We start from the raw sequence: 14910 nt of genomic DNA, 5'->3' as shown, positions 1-14910 counted from the left end.
TCTGATACTTACTGTCTATGTGACCTCAGGGCAAGTCACTTTATCTCTTTAGGCTCCAGTTTCCTCATGTGTAAAGTGAGAGGGTTGAAGTGGCTGGCCTCAGAGGTCTGAGGTCCTTCCAACTTTAGATCTATGATTCTTGGATTGTTATTTTAGCACATATAGGGCTTGTCAAAGGGAAGGTGGCACTGAAAGAGCCACACAGACTGGGGCAGTTTGCCATCTTAGATAAGACAGCCAAGGCAGAGTGATTTCAGTTGGGAGCCTGCTATGGAAGCTGGTTCTCAGATTATTCATCTCTGAATAATTTGCCCTGAGCTCTCTGGAGGTTGGGAAGAGGGGAGATTCAGGACCTCTGCTTTGATAAACATTAATAAAATAGAGACACAGAAAAACCTAGAAGGAGAAAGGGGTAGGCTTGAATGACTTCTGAAGCCAATAGTCTTCCTTCACCCCTATCCTCTGGCCCTTGGAGTATTCTAGATAAAAAGCCCCCTTAAAAAAAAGCTGTTAGAGTGATTAGTCTGGAAATTTGCCCCTAATAGTCATGTCTTTTACAGGAATATGTGCTGGACAGCAGAGTAATCTTTGGTTTCTCTAGTCCGTTTCCTTTTAAGGAATTCAGATGCCTCTGCTGTCCCAGTCTCAATCAGCATCACAAGTGCACAGCAGTGGGGTGGGGGGAAAGTGTTGGAGATCTGGGTTCTAGTTCTGATTGTGCTACCAACTAGCTGTGTGACCTTGGGTCAATAGCTTGGCCTTTCTAAGCTTCAGCTTCTTTCTCTGTAGAATGAGGATTTTGACTAAGATGATCTCCACGGACTCTTCCAGCTCTAAGATCTTATTCTTCTATGACCCTGAGGCAGATGGGATAAAAGGAATATGGGGAAATTGAGGCACAGAGAGGGCGAAGCCTCAAAGGGAGAAAACATAAAAATGAGTTCAAGATGTCCTGCCTCTCAGTCCATTTTGGCTTCTAAAAGACATATAGCTTGGAATACCCAACTGGCATCGAGTATTTGAGGTAGTGATATTTGTTATGGGAACTCCTGTTGTGGCTCTCTGAACGAATGAATAAAAAAGCATTGATTAAGTGCTCACCAAGGGTCACCCACTGGGCTAAGCGATGGGGATACAAATACGAATAACCAAGACAGTCCCCACCCTCAGGAAGCTTACATTCTAATAGAAGACCACTCCTGGGAGAGAAGAATTGGAAGGGAGGAGAGGGGAAGCAATTGAGGAAGCCTGGAAATGCCAAAGAAGAGGCATGGTAGGCCTGGGACTTGGCAAAATCAGATGAAAACTTACCAGTCAGCAGCCAGGGGCAGGAATCTGAGGAGGCCATCAAGGGGGCTAGAATGCTGGTTGCATGAGTTTGGAGATGACCTCTGGGCACAGGGTTGTGGACTAGACAGCAACAATGACCATGGCAGTAATGATCTCACTTCCCTGTGCTTTCTTGCTTTCCTCCTAGGGATCTGAGCATGAACAACCTCACTGAGCTCCAGCCTGGCCTCTTCCTTCACCTGCGCTTTCTGGAGGAGCTGTGAGTACAAGCCACTCTTTGCCATGGCTGGGGATGAGGGTGGGCTGGAGGCAGGTAAAGCCTGGTGAAGTGGGAGGCCGAGGACTATGACCTGGCAGAGGGCATCCTTGGGGAGCTAGCTCTGGGCTTCCTCCAGGAGGGGGATCTGAGCTAGGGATTCCCAGCCAAGAGGAAAGAGGGGGAAGGAGCTGGGAGAGAAAGGAAATGCAGATGATACTGGTGACTGAATATGTTCCTTCATTCAGCTAGGAGCCACAGTGGATAAAGCTGGGAATTAGAAGGGGGAAGAGAACTGAACAAGCATTTATTAAGTGCCTACTATGTGCCAGGCACTGTGCTGTGCATTTACAAATGATTTCATTTGATTTTGGAGTCAAGAAGACATGAGTTCAAATCTGTTTAATCCTAGGAAAATCACATAACCACTGTCTGCCTTGGTTTCCTCATCTGTAAAATGGGGATAATAATAGCACCTATTTCTCAGGGCTGTTGTGAGGATCAGATGAGATAACTTATATAGAATGCTTTGTAAACATTAAAATTCTCTATAAATGTCAGCTATTATTATTAATGCTAAGACATAGTATTTTTATTAAAAAATATATTATCCATATTCTTCAAGAGAAAGTGGCATATTATCCTGCAACGTTAGAATTTGTATCCCTCTTGTTGTTTTAGTCATTTTCAGTCATGTCCCTTTGTGACCCTTTGGGGGTTTTCTTGGCAAAGAAATTAGAGTGGTTGCCATTTCCTTCTCCAGCTCATTTTACAGATAAGAAAACTGAGGCAAACAGGGTTAAGTGACTTGTCCAGGGTCACACAGCTGGTAAGTGTCCGAGGCTATTTTGAACTTAGCTTTTCCTGACTCCAGGCCTGGAGCTTTCTCCACTGAGCCACCCAGCTGCCCTTATCCCTACATTAGAGTCTTTCATTCAAGTGCCCTTGTCATGCATTGGTGTGCCTCAGGAGGTAGTGGGTGGAGTCTTTAATTTAAGTGTGGGTGACAGCTTAACAGGTTGTAGTAGGAGTCTTCTTGGGGCATCGGATGGACTCAGTTTTTGAGGTCTATTCCAGTTCTGAAATTCTATGATAATCCACTTGAAGAGGGGATTATCCTACCTACAAGAGGGAAATAGCTGGAAAATAATTTTGACATTGAGAAATAAGCCAGTGAACGTTAAAGCACAGATGATTAATTTCAGGTGTCCCTTGTCTATTCCACACCCACTTTTCTAGCATTCCCGTTCTTCTCTTCATCGCTGGTGATGGCACGTTAGGCATTTGCCATCTTTTGCCCAGACTATTGTAATATTTCTTTCTTTTTTTGGGGGGGGGGCCTAGGCAATGGGGTTAAGTGACTTGCCCAGGGTCACACAGCTAGTAAGTGTTATGTGTCTGAGGTCGGATTTGAATTCAGGTCCTCCTGAATCCAGGGCCAATGCTCTATCCACTGTGCCACCTAGCTGCCCCCCCCTTTTTTTTTAACGTTTCTTTTTCTTTTCTTTCTTTCTTTCTTTCTTTTTTTTTTTTGCCCAGCCAATTGTAGCAGACTCTTAGTTGGGCTCCCGGCTTCTAATCCCCTCCCTCCAACCAGTCCTCTCCATAGCAGCCAAAGGGATATTCCTAAAGAGAACAGCGCAGACCAAGACACTCCCATACTCAGAAAGCTCCAGGTCCTCCCTGACATCTCTAGGATAAAATACAAACTTGTCCTTTTGGCCTTCCAACCACTTCATAATCTGGCTCCAACCTGTCTTTCCAGACTCATTTTCTGTGCTTTCTCCTTGTGTGCTCTGCCTTCTAACTCCATTGGAATGCTTCATTTACTCGTGCATGACATCTGATCTTCCCATACTGTCTTTGCACAGGCTGCCTATTTCTCGTGTTTGAAGTGCTCCCCTTCCTCCTCTCTGCTTCTCAGATGCTCTAGCTCTCTTTGAGAATGAGCTCACATCTCACCTCTTACAGGAAGCCTTTCCTGATTCCCCCAGTTATTAGTACTCTCTCCAGAAATGACCTTGTGTTTATTTTGTATATATGTTTTGTGCTACATAATTATCTGTGTGCATGTTTATCCTCCTAGTAGACTATAAGCTCTTTTAAAAATAATTTTCCTCCTTTAATTCCCTTTTTAAATATGTTCCCTTCATCTCCAAATATAATCTTTTCCCCCTACCCTGACAGACATCTTTTACAATAAAGAATAAAAAGAGCAAAAAAGAAAAAAAAATAGCCTCTCAAAACTATTCAGCCCATCAGGAAATCTGACAGTATATGTAAAATTATATGCCCACAACCCCCCACTTTTCCAATGAAGGGAGGACATATTTTCATCTTTTCTTAGACCAGGCTTGGTGGAACGTCCTTTCCTTATAGGCAAGAGTCTTCCCCACCAACTAGCTCAATACCTTGTATATACTAGTTGTTTATTAAGTGTTTGTTGAGTTGAATTAGAGGAGATTTAGGATAAAAGAGTGTGGCTGGGGGTTTTCTAGTGAAGGCATCACGTCGTATTATTAAAACTCTAAAACTAGGATAGTCCTTATAAGTCATATTCTAGGATGGTCCTTATAAGTCATATATTCTAGGATGGTCCTTATAAGTCATATTTTCGAGGATGGTCCTTATAAGTCATATATTCCAACCTCCTCATTTTGTAGCTGAGGAAACCAAGACCCAAAGAGTTTAAGCACCTTGACCAAGGTCACATAGGTACTAAGTGTCAGAGCAAGGGATTGGTTGTCAGGTCTATAACTCTAGTTTCAGCACTTTCTCACTGTACCTCTTAAAGAGAACAGTCAAGCCGCTATCTTAAAGGAAGTCATGAAGATGTGAGATGGTAAGAGGACGTTTTGGGGTGGTGAACAAAAATGAGCAGCAATGTTTGCGTCAGTTTCCTCATCTGTAAAAATGGGGATTATAATAGCACCTATCTCTCAGGGTTGTTGTGAAAGTAAAATCAGATAATATTTATAAAGCACTTAACACAGTGCCTGGCATATAGTAGGTGCTATATAAATGCTATTTATTATTGTCATAATCATTAATTATAATAATAACTATTATTATAATTAGAGATAAGGCTTATGGAATCACAGAACTATAACAATGGAAGCCACCCCAGTGGTCATTAGTCCAACTTACAGCTAAAATAGTAGTCTTTCTGTAACTTACCTTACATTCTCATTACAAAATATGTTTAACTAATTGGAGAAAGCAAGACTAAAGAATATGACATAGGGAATAGCAGAAGGCCTCATTTTCTATATTATTCATTCATTCATTCATTCATTCATTCATTCATTCAATCAACCCAATAGCAGTCATTTATTAAATGCCTGAGTGGGGATTCAATGAATCCTAAGAAGAGCAAGGAACGTGCCATCTACATTTTGTGTCTCTTTAGGCACCTAGCCCAGTGTTCTGCACAGAGTAGTTGGTTAATAAAATTATTAAACTGAGTTGATCCTAAGCTATGGTTCCTCCAAAGGTCACTTTTATATCAAATTCCCATTTATTCAGAATCTTTACATCTGAGCACTCAGATAACCAGATTACATTTTCCCCAATATAGCTCCCCTCTCCCCACCAATATGGTTTCTAAGTCTCACTTCTGCTGCATGTTGGCTGTGTGACTCTGGACAAGTCACTTAACCCCAATTGCATCACCCCCCCAAAAAAAATTTCTGATAATGTATCAGTCTATGTTGGTAGAGGAAGTTCCTCGCTTATACCCTCCTACATCAGTGAAACCACAAGGTCAGTAGGAAAAAATTTTCATGATAAATATAAAAAGAAAGATGCTATTATCAATGATTATTAGTAAAACAACTTAAAAATTAACTCTACCTTTTAAAGCAGTAAGAATTTACTTAGGCAAGCCATTTCCCCCCTCCAGGCCTCAGTTTACCCCACTGCAAAATGCAGGGTTTAGATTTCTCAATCTCTAGAGGCTCTTCCAGTTCTAACAGTCTATTATTCTGTGGTCACAGTAATCTCTCAGAGGTTCTGCAAGATCAATAAATTCCTTCTGAATCATTAAATATTCAATCATATTTAATGTAGTTTTCACATTGAGTGCCTTTTCCTTGGTATTCTTTGAAAATTGGCACTCCCTGTATGGTGAGTATGCTAACTCTCAGTGAGTCAGAATGTTAAATTGACTAGAACAGCCCATTTCCCCAAGACCTCTGGATAAATGGAGTTTACCATGTTTGGTTTTGTAATGCCACGGGACGCACACATACTCCCCCACTTACTTGCACACATATACACATATTGGCTTTGGGAATGCAATAGGGGAAACCCACATACCTAACATATATACTCACTCTCTGTCTGTCTCTTTCTGTGTCTATCGCTGTTTGTCTGTCCCAGATCCTGGATCCCTCACTGCTTCCTTTCTTGATCATGTCAGTATCTTAGAACCAGGCTGAGTAGTCAGGGATAGGATGCTGTGGGTAATCCAAGACTGTAATCCTTTCCCATGTAATTGAGAATTGAATGTAATTACTGACAAAACCCACCCCTCCCTCCAGGTAACCCTTCATATTCTCTTTCCTTCTGTTTTACAGTCGTCTGTCTGGAAATCACCTCTCCCACATCCCAGGACAAGCATTTTCTGGTCTCTACAGCCTGAAAATCTTGTAAGTATAGGTGTATGTCATATTATACACAGACAAGTGTTCCTGAACAAGCCACAGGTGGAACTTCGGTATCAAAAGCCAACAGTGTTCCCAAATCTGAGTTTCCCCTTTGCTTACTTCCCTGTTACAGAGTTTCTTAGTCCTTATTTTTGTTTGACTCTTAATTGGCAGAGATGCCAAATATTTGAATTTCTCTGATTCTACTTTGTCATGTGCCAAGAAAGAATCCTCACCTTTAAGGAAATAATGTTCTACCAAGCCTGGTCTAAGAAAAGATGAAAATATGTCCTCCTTCTGTTCACTGGAAAAGTTGGGAGCTATGGGTATGGAACAGTGCATATACTGTCAGATTCATTGATGGGTTGGACAGTTTTGAGGGACCGTTTTCTTTTTCCTTTTGTTTTTAAAAATTCTTTGTTACAAGAGATGGTTGTCAGAGGAGGGGAGGAGAAGAGGCATTTTTGGGAATAAAGAGAACAGTTTAAAAAGGGTTGTGCTTTTTTAAAGAGAAAAAATAATTTAAAAAAATTTTTCCTATTAAACATATTTTCACATTAGTGATGTTGTAAGGAAGAATTAGAATCAATAGGAGGAACCCCAAGAAAGAGGGAACAAAGCAAAACAGAAGAAAAAAATAATAAACAGTATGCTTCGATCTGCATTCAAACTTCATAGTTCTTTCTTTGAATGTGGATAGCATTTTCCATCATGAGACCTTTGGAAATGTCTTAGATCCTTGCACTGCAAAAAATAATTTTAAAAAGGAGTTTACAGTCTACTAGAAGAATAAGCATATACGTAGATAAGGGGTGCATACGACAAGGGATTGTCATTCAGGTTGTTAATAAGCTATAAATTAGTATTTTGGTGCATTAGGAGAGCTTGATATTCCAATACCTTCCTTGGTAAAGGGAAGAATCCTCTTTCTTGTTACTCCACTGATTCCGTCTTTCTGTAAGTTAACCATAGAAGATTCAGCCCACTTGATGACAGCTTCCTCCTCTTTCAATATCTCAGGACAATGACCCACCTCCTTTTCCCATTATACATGACCTTGACTGTGTCTTCCTCACTTTTAGCATTCAAATCAGCTTGAGAGTATAGAGTAGCAAACATGAATGATGATCTGACATTTTTGAAGAAGCTTGAATTTTTGTAAATGAAGTTTTTTTTTTAAATGTCAGGTCTTAAAAAAATATTTATACATGTTCATTGCGCTTTTCCTCTCCCACCCCAACACCCCAGCAGAACTCTCCCTTGTAACAAAGAGAGTTAAGCAAAACAAGTCAACACGGTCATCATGTCTGAAAAGGTATTTCTTATTCTACAGCACCTATCTGCTGAGAAGAGGGAAGTGTGCTTCACCATCAGACCTTTGAAGTCATGACTGGGCAGAGCTATGAAGTCTTGTAGTGTTGTTTTCCCTTGCATTATTGTGGTCACTGTGTAAATTGCTTTCCTGGTCCTGCTTACTTCAATCTACACCAGTTCCTACAAGTCTTTCCAAGTTCTCAGAATTCTTCCTATCATTTCTTGAAGACATTCTTACATGTGTAATCTGTGGCTCAGCCTACTCAAGCATTCTAGGCTCATGTGGACAGGGTCTGGTCTTGAGGGATGATCCATGAGGGTCATTTTCTTTCCTTGATATAATGCCTTTGCCTGGAGTACTTCAGAAACGTATCTAAATATGACACATCTTGGTTTCCCCAAATGAGAGCAATAGGGCTCCCAGCTTCTGGACAGGAACTTGGTGAATACATACAGAGTATGGAAAAGCCTTTGATTCAGCCTCCATAGAAAATGCAAAAGGCATGAAAAACCGGAGAGAACCTGTGAACAGATAAGAAATCCACTCAAATCACGTGGTAGCTCCGCTAGAAGGGAATTAAACTCAGGATTATTATCAGAGCAATACCCTAAAATTCTGGTGAAATCTCTCTGTCTTACAGGGTCCCTTCCCAATCCATAGTGCTTAGACTTCACTGGAAATTAAACATACTTTGGGGGCTACTGAAAAAGGAATCTTCTTTCTGCCAGATCTGCTACATCTTTAAGTTGTTCACTGGCTCTTCAAGTAGGACATTATACAAAAAGGAATATTTCCTTTTTGCTCCAAGGAGCACACTGCTTCAGGAAATCTCTCTAGAAAATCTAATTCCAGAGCTCTGGAGTTGGGGATACCCATGAGACAATTCCCCAAACTGTCACTGCCAAGAAATCTTCTTTTCCTTTCCTGGCTAGAAGGCTAGATCATGCTCCATCAGTCATAAGCATTTATTGAGCACCAGCTATGTGCCAGGCGCTGTGCTAAGTGCGAGGGATATAAAGAGGTAAAAGACAGTCTCTTCTCTCAAGGAGCTTATAATCCAATGGTGGAGATAACATGAAAGCAACCATGCGCAAAGAAGATATATACAGGCTAAATTGGAGATAATCAGTAGAGGGAAAGCAGTAGCATTAAAGTGGACCAAGAAAGGATGCCCATAGAAGATGGATTTTTAGTTTGGACTTGAAGGAAGCCAGGGAAACAGGAGATGGAGATGAGGAGGAAGAGAATTCCAGGCATGGGAACACCAGTGAAAATGCTTCTTTAGAATTCAAAATCTGCTTTGCTCAGAGACAGAGGTCAGGGTTCAGAACAGAGCTCCCTTCTCAGGTCATATGCGAAGCATATGTCTACCAATGCCTTGTCTTTCTATCACAAAGCAACATCAACTGCTTCTGGAGTTGTGGGAAGGAAGACACCCTCTTTCCTTCCCCCTCCTCCCCACTGCATTACCAGAGAAGTAGGTGCAAAGAGAAAAGGCAAAGAGGAAGTCCTGAAGATACACAGAAAGAGGGAGATTGACCAACAAATCACACAAGGCAGAGTGGTTGGCTCTCAGTCACTCACTCAATAGGAGGCAGCCCTAGTTTCTGAAATCCAATCAGAATGAAATAGTGGCCGTGGTCACATTCTTTTGTGATGGGGGTCCTTAACTTACAATCCAAGAATAGTTTTCTGGGGGGTCAGTGAACTTGGATAGGAAAAATTACATCTTTATTTTCAGAAGCCTCTAATACAAATTTAGCATCTTTCAGTAATAATAAGAATACAATATAACCAAAAACAAAACCCAACATGATTCTGAGAAGAGGTCCATAGCTTCACTAGACTGCCCAAGGGATCTGAGACTCTAAAAAGGTTAAATACCTCTGATTTAGGAAGTACCCCTCAAGTGCCTTCAGGCAATTGATCACACCTTATAATCCTTTAAATAGAAAACCCTTTTTCTCTGAGAGCCAAAATAAAGGCTCTTCCATACTCCCTATACATTCAGTCAATAATGTTCCTGTTCAGAAGTTGGAAGCCCTGATGCTCTCCTAACATTGATTGGGAATTGATCAACAGATCAGTGATTGCCCTAATCATGGCCCCACCCCTTACACATTCATATACTGTTATTTGTCCAGCCGTTCCTCAAGCACTAAGAACTCACTTTCCTTCCAGTTCTTTCCCACTTCCAAAAAAAAAAAGACTGCTAAAAATATTTCTGTGTATCTGGGAACCTTTCTCCACTATTTTTCTTTCCCTTACGTTACATGCTAAGTAGTGGTATTGCTAGTTAAAGGAGATAAGTCCTTTCATATCGGGGACCGTCTTTGCACCTGTATCTTCTCACGTGTATCAGTGCTGAGCCCAGAAACAAACCTGGATTCTCTCAATTATACCTCGTTCCCCTCCCCTCTAAAGAGAAGCTAAGAATGTTTCTGAACAGAAGAAATCTGGCTTGTTTTTCCTTCTTTCTTTCTTCCATCTGAGGTCTAACCTCAATGTTTCTAACTATAATTTTAGCCCAATTACCCTGGTTCTATCGTCAAAAGGAGAGGAAGTTTGTTGGGTTCTCATTCTTAGTATAATCAATCATGTCCTTTCAGAGTCTTGAAAAAAGCCTGTTTGTTTCCTCTTACGCTTCTCCTCTCTTGCCTTGGTCATCCAAGTTACTTTCACCTTTCATTGTAGGTGTTATTTTTTAGTAGGAGACATAGAACATTCGTATTTCCCAGCCACAGTGATTCCGTCTGGTTTTTCCTTGCAACTGATCTGATGACCGATTTTAGATACTGAAAAATCAAGAGACCATCTCTTTCTATTCCAGCCTGTAAGCTGAAAATTTTTCCCTCTCCCCTTCTCACTCCTTTATCTTCCTCTCCCCTTTTTCCTTCTCCGTCCCCTTCCCCCTCTACTTCTCCTTCTCTCTTTTTCTGTCGCTCTTCCTTTTTCTCTACATTCAATTTGTTGCTAAATTTTGTCCATTCTACTACATGCATACCTCCCCATTCTCTCTTAGTTCAGGCTGTCATCATTTCCAAACTGGACTGTCGGAATTAGCTTCCTAATTGGTCTCCCTTCTTCGAGTTTCTCCCCTGTGCAATTCATCCTTCACACACATGTCAAAGCAATCTTCCTAAAATCTAACCATATCACTTCCCTTCTCAAAAATTTTCAGTAGAATACAAACTTTTTACTCTGGCATTTAAAGCACTTCATGATCTGGTTTCCCAACATTTCCCAATTTATTTCACATTAATCTACTTCACACATTCTACATTCCTGCCAAATAGCCCTACTTGGTATTCCATCTCAATGTCTTTGCATAAACTATCCCTACTCATGCCTGGAGCACACTCCCTTCTCATCTCCAGCTCTTAGAATTCATATCACTTCCTTCAAGGCTCAGCTTGGCTGCTACCTCCTATATCAGGGGCTCTTAACAGTTTTTTTGTATCCCTTTGGAAATGTCCTAAAGCCTAAAGACCCTATCTCAGAATAATATTTTAAATGCATAAAATAAAATACACAGGATTGCAAAAGAAATTAATTTTTAATTAACTCACTTATCAAGATACTAAACAAATATAGAGTCTCTGAAATCTATTCATGGACTAGGTTAAGACCCTCTGTTCTACATGAACCCTCTCCTGATCCCCCTGGTTATCAGTCCTCTCTCCTTCCTCAAATGATTTTGCATTTCTTCATCTCTTCAACATGTTGTATGCCCCTAGTAAAAAAAATAAGTTCCTTGAGGGCAGGAACTGGTTTTGTTTTCTCTTCTCTCTTTGGTGCTTTATATAGAGCAATCAAATTTTTATTGTTACATTGAATGCTCTGCTCAGACTGCCTATAAGCCTGTCCCAATCTCAAAGTTCTTGTGGCAGGCAAATATGAAAGATGGCGGCACGGCCTCACGTCTCCGGTGACAGAGCTCTCTGAGGAGGGAGAAGTTATCCTCCAGGGTAGAATTCTGCCAGGACACTGAGGATCTTGGGGAGTGATCACCAAAAAGGAGGAGGAGTCCTTAGGTCTCTCCCGCAGTGGTGTCTGTTCCCTTCTCCTGCCCTCTCCACGGTTCCCAGCTTTAGAATCTTCTACCTCTGTGTTCAGCGCCCTGTGCCACTGACCACTTCCACAGCCCACCCTCTCTTTCTTGATGTGTTTCCATCAATATCCGTTTCTATCAGATTCAATCTCTATCTCTTTTGCTTTCATTGTTTCTGTCTTCTAGTCTTTCTCTTTCTGTGTCTGGATATCTCTCTGCTCCCGAGGCTCACTCTTGATCATCACTCGCCCTCAGTTTCTCCCTGTCTCTGTTCTCAATCTCCTCCCACACGACCCAGTCCTTTCTCTCTCTGTATTTGCCCCTCAGTCATTGTTAGTCTTCCACTTTCTGATTTGAGACTTCTCTCTGCCTCTGGAACACTGTCTGATCCTCAGTGTGTCTGTTTAAAGAGAATGTAACCTCTTCTCCCCTTCGGTCTACTGCTTCTCTCTGTCTCTGTCTCCCTCCCAATAAACATTCAATGCCTGGGGGGGACATTTCGAACCCAACCGCAGCAGTGCAAACTGGAGGGTTGGCGAGGGTTGGTGGCAGGCTGAGGCCTGCACCCCGGGATTAGAGAGTGGGGCTCTGTTGGCTGGGCTTTTAGAAGATGTGAGGCTCGAGTCTCTTCCCTAAATCTCCAGCTTAGAGATGAGCTGCCTTTCTTCTTCGCCTGAATTAGGCAATAAATCAAAGGCACTGAGCAAAACCGCAGCCTGCCCGCCTACCCCCGTTCCCTAAGCAGAGCTCTTGGTTGAAGGAGCCGTGGGGCCGGGCGAGGTTTGGGGTGGGAGCTCTAGTTCAAGCATCCCGGTGGAATTTGGCTCTCTGGGGCCAATCCCATGATCCTACATCCCATCCTTTCCAGGGTTTGCCAGGCCCTCTACAGCCCAACCTGTTTTACCCCCTCTGTCTCCAGGGATTCCCTTTAATCCAACCTAGAAGGATTAGGGAGTGGGATAAGGAAATTTATTCTCTTGCTTAAACTCTTTAGAAATGGAGATCCCATACTCACCCTATCTAAATGCCTCTGAGGTCCTGAAGAGTCAAAAATGGAGGTGAGACATAAGGATAAACTTTCATGCCCACTGGACAGTGGGCCTGAAATAGGAAGGATATGAACTTGGGAAGACCTGAGTTCAAATCTGGCCTCAGACACTTATTAGCTGTGTGACCTTGGGCAAGTCACTTAACCTCAGTTTGCCTCAGTTTACTCAACTGTAAAATGAGGATCATACTAGCTAGCACCTACCTCCCAGGGTTATTGTGGAGGACCAAATGAGGTGATATTTATAAATCCCTTAGTACAGTGCCTGGCACACAATAGGTGCTATATACAAACTAGCTCTTATTAGTATTAGCATTCTTGCCTGAGTTCACACAGGTACCAAATGTAAAAAGTAGGCTTCAAACCTAGGCCCATTGACTCCAGAGTCATTGCTCTTGTGACTGAACCACACTGCCTCTTGGGTGAAAGGAAAGAGTCCCCTATCCTCAATGCTTTCTTGTTGTTTAGTCATTTTACTCATGTATGGCTCTTCCTGACTTCTTTTGGGATTTTCTTGGCAGAGATACTGGAGTGGTCTGCAATTTCCTTCTCCAGCTCATTTTACAGATGAGGAAACTGAAGCAAACAGGGTTAAATGACTTGCCCAGGGTCACACATCTAGGAAGTGTCTGAGGTCAGATTTGGGCTCAGGAAGATAGGTCTTCCTGACTTCAGGCTTGGTCCTCTATGCGTTGTACCACCTAGCTGACTCCAAGTTTTCCAAAACAGTGAAGGCCCATATTTCTAACACATATATTTTGTTGGTGTTGCCATATGGTAATGAGAGCTGGAAAAACATTCATTGACTCCAAAGAGCTAAAGATGATCATCACCCAGAAGGCAATAGAGAGTCACATGGCAGGTCGGTGAATGAATGAAAAAAAAAAAACCCGCTTATGGAGCATTTACCATGTTCCAAGCACTGTTTTAGGTGCTGGGGATACAAATAGAAAAGCGAGTCCTGCCCTCAGGGAGCTCGCATTTCTAATGGGGGAGGTAACACAGAGGACGTTTCAGGTGTAAGTCAGATGCACAGGTCCCATGGTCCTTAGGGTGCAGTGGCTAACTAATGCGTCTTTTAAAGCATCGTTTAAAACCATGTCCATTTCTGATGCTGAAACATTTGACAGTGCCAGTGTCTTATCCAGGTCCTTGGTGGCTATAGCTGCTGAGAAGGCAGGGCCTGCAGCACCCACAGAAACAGCTACCAGGTCACATCTTCTGAAAGGTTAAGTCCCTGGTTGATGGCTTCAGGAAGCTGGTCTGGGGCTCTTGGATTCGAGGTCCTGAGCTGTCTCCACTGGGGTCCGAGGAGGGGTAGTGGTCACTGTGGAAGCAGTGGTTTGCCTGGGACATCCCCTCTCCTGTCTCTTCCTCAGAGCTCCTCATTCTTTCATTGAGGCTGGTTCACGTACCCTATGGGTGGCAACTGATGGGAATCAGGTTGTAACCTGTAACCACTGAGGATCTATAAGTGTGTGAAAGAAAGAGGGATGAGGACCGCCAACCAGAATTGCTCTCCTGAGCCTCTCCCAGGGTTGAGAGCAAGTGAGGAGGGTTTCCAGCATGTTGGGTGGACCCCCTTGTGATGAGCTTTTGAATGGAGATGGATGAAGTATACACAACAATGGCAGTTGTGGATGGGTCAGAGATCTGAAAGATTGATAAGATCAGAAATCCATTTCACCATGTGAATATCTTTTCTTTTTATAGGAAGGAAAGAAACAAGCATTTATTAAGCACCTGCTGCATACCGAATACTGTGCTTATTATCTCATTTTATCCTCCCAACAACCTGGGAGGTAGGTGCTATTATTACCCCTATTTTACAATTGAGGAAACTGAGGCCCCTCTCTAAGGAGCCATTCCTTGGAACAAAGAAGAAAAAAGAACAAAACAAAAGCAATTAATAGAGACTGATGGTATGTGCCATTGTTCTATAACCATAGGTCTCCACTTCTACAAAGGTGAGAGGGAGGTACCTTTTTTCTTCTCTTTTTTGGGGATAAGTTTGATCATTCTAATTACGCAGTGCTTAGTTTTCATCATTCTAAGTTGTATCTTACAGTTGATTCATGTACCGCTTCATATTTATTTATTTATTTGTTTGTTTGCGTGTTTATTTATTTATTTGTTTGCGTATTTATTTATTTATTTATTATCCCCATTTCACAGATGAGGAAACCGAGGCTCAGAAATAGCAAGTGAGTTTCCTGTGGCCACACAGCCAGTAAGTGTCAGGGCTGGGATCTGAAAGCAGGCCAAGTCTCACCCTCTGTCTACCACACTATGACCACGCCACTG

At 42.2% G+C, this 14910-nt stretch overlaps 1 protein-coding gene across 1 annotated transcript in view; it reads left to right on the top strand.

Annotated features, from left to right (window-relative positions):
• Positions 1–14910, top strand: part of LGR6 (leucine rich repeat containing G protein-coupled receptor 6) — a 162260-nt gene that overhangs the window by 41232 nt on the left and 106118 nt on the right. The window contains exons 2-3 of the mRNA XM_021003225.2: positions 1478–1549; positions 6124–6195. Of these exons, the coding sequence (XP_020858884.1) occupies positions 1478–1549; positions 6124–6195 (144 nt within the window). The remainder of the gene's footprint in view (positions 1–1477; positions 1550–6123; positions 6196–14910) is intronic.

The sequence above is a fragment of the Phascolarctos cinereus genome, unplaced genomic scaffold, assembly GCF_003287225.1.
Source record: "Phascolarctos cinereus isolate Bilbo 61053 unplaced genomic scaffold, phaCin_HiC Scaffold_5;HRSCAF=322, whole genome shotgun sequence".
Classification (NCBI taxonomy): domain Eukaryota; kingdom Metazoa; phylum Chordata; class Mammalia; order Diprotodontia; family Phascolarctidae; genus Phascolarctos; species Phascolarctos cinereus.
This window is presented reverse-complemented; position numbering and strand designations above follow the sequence as displayed.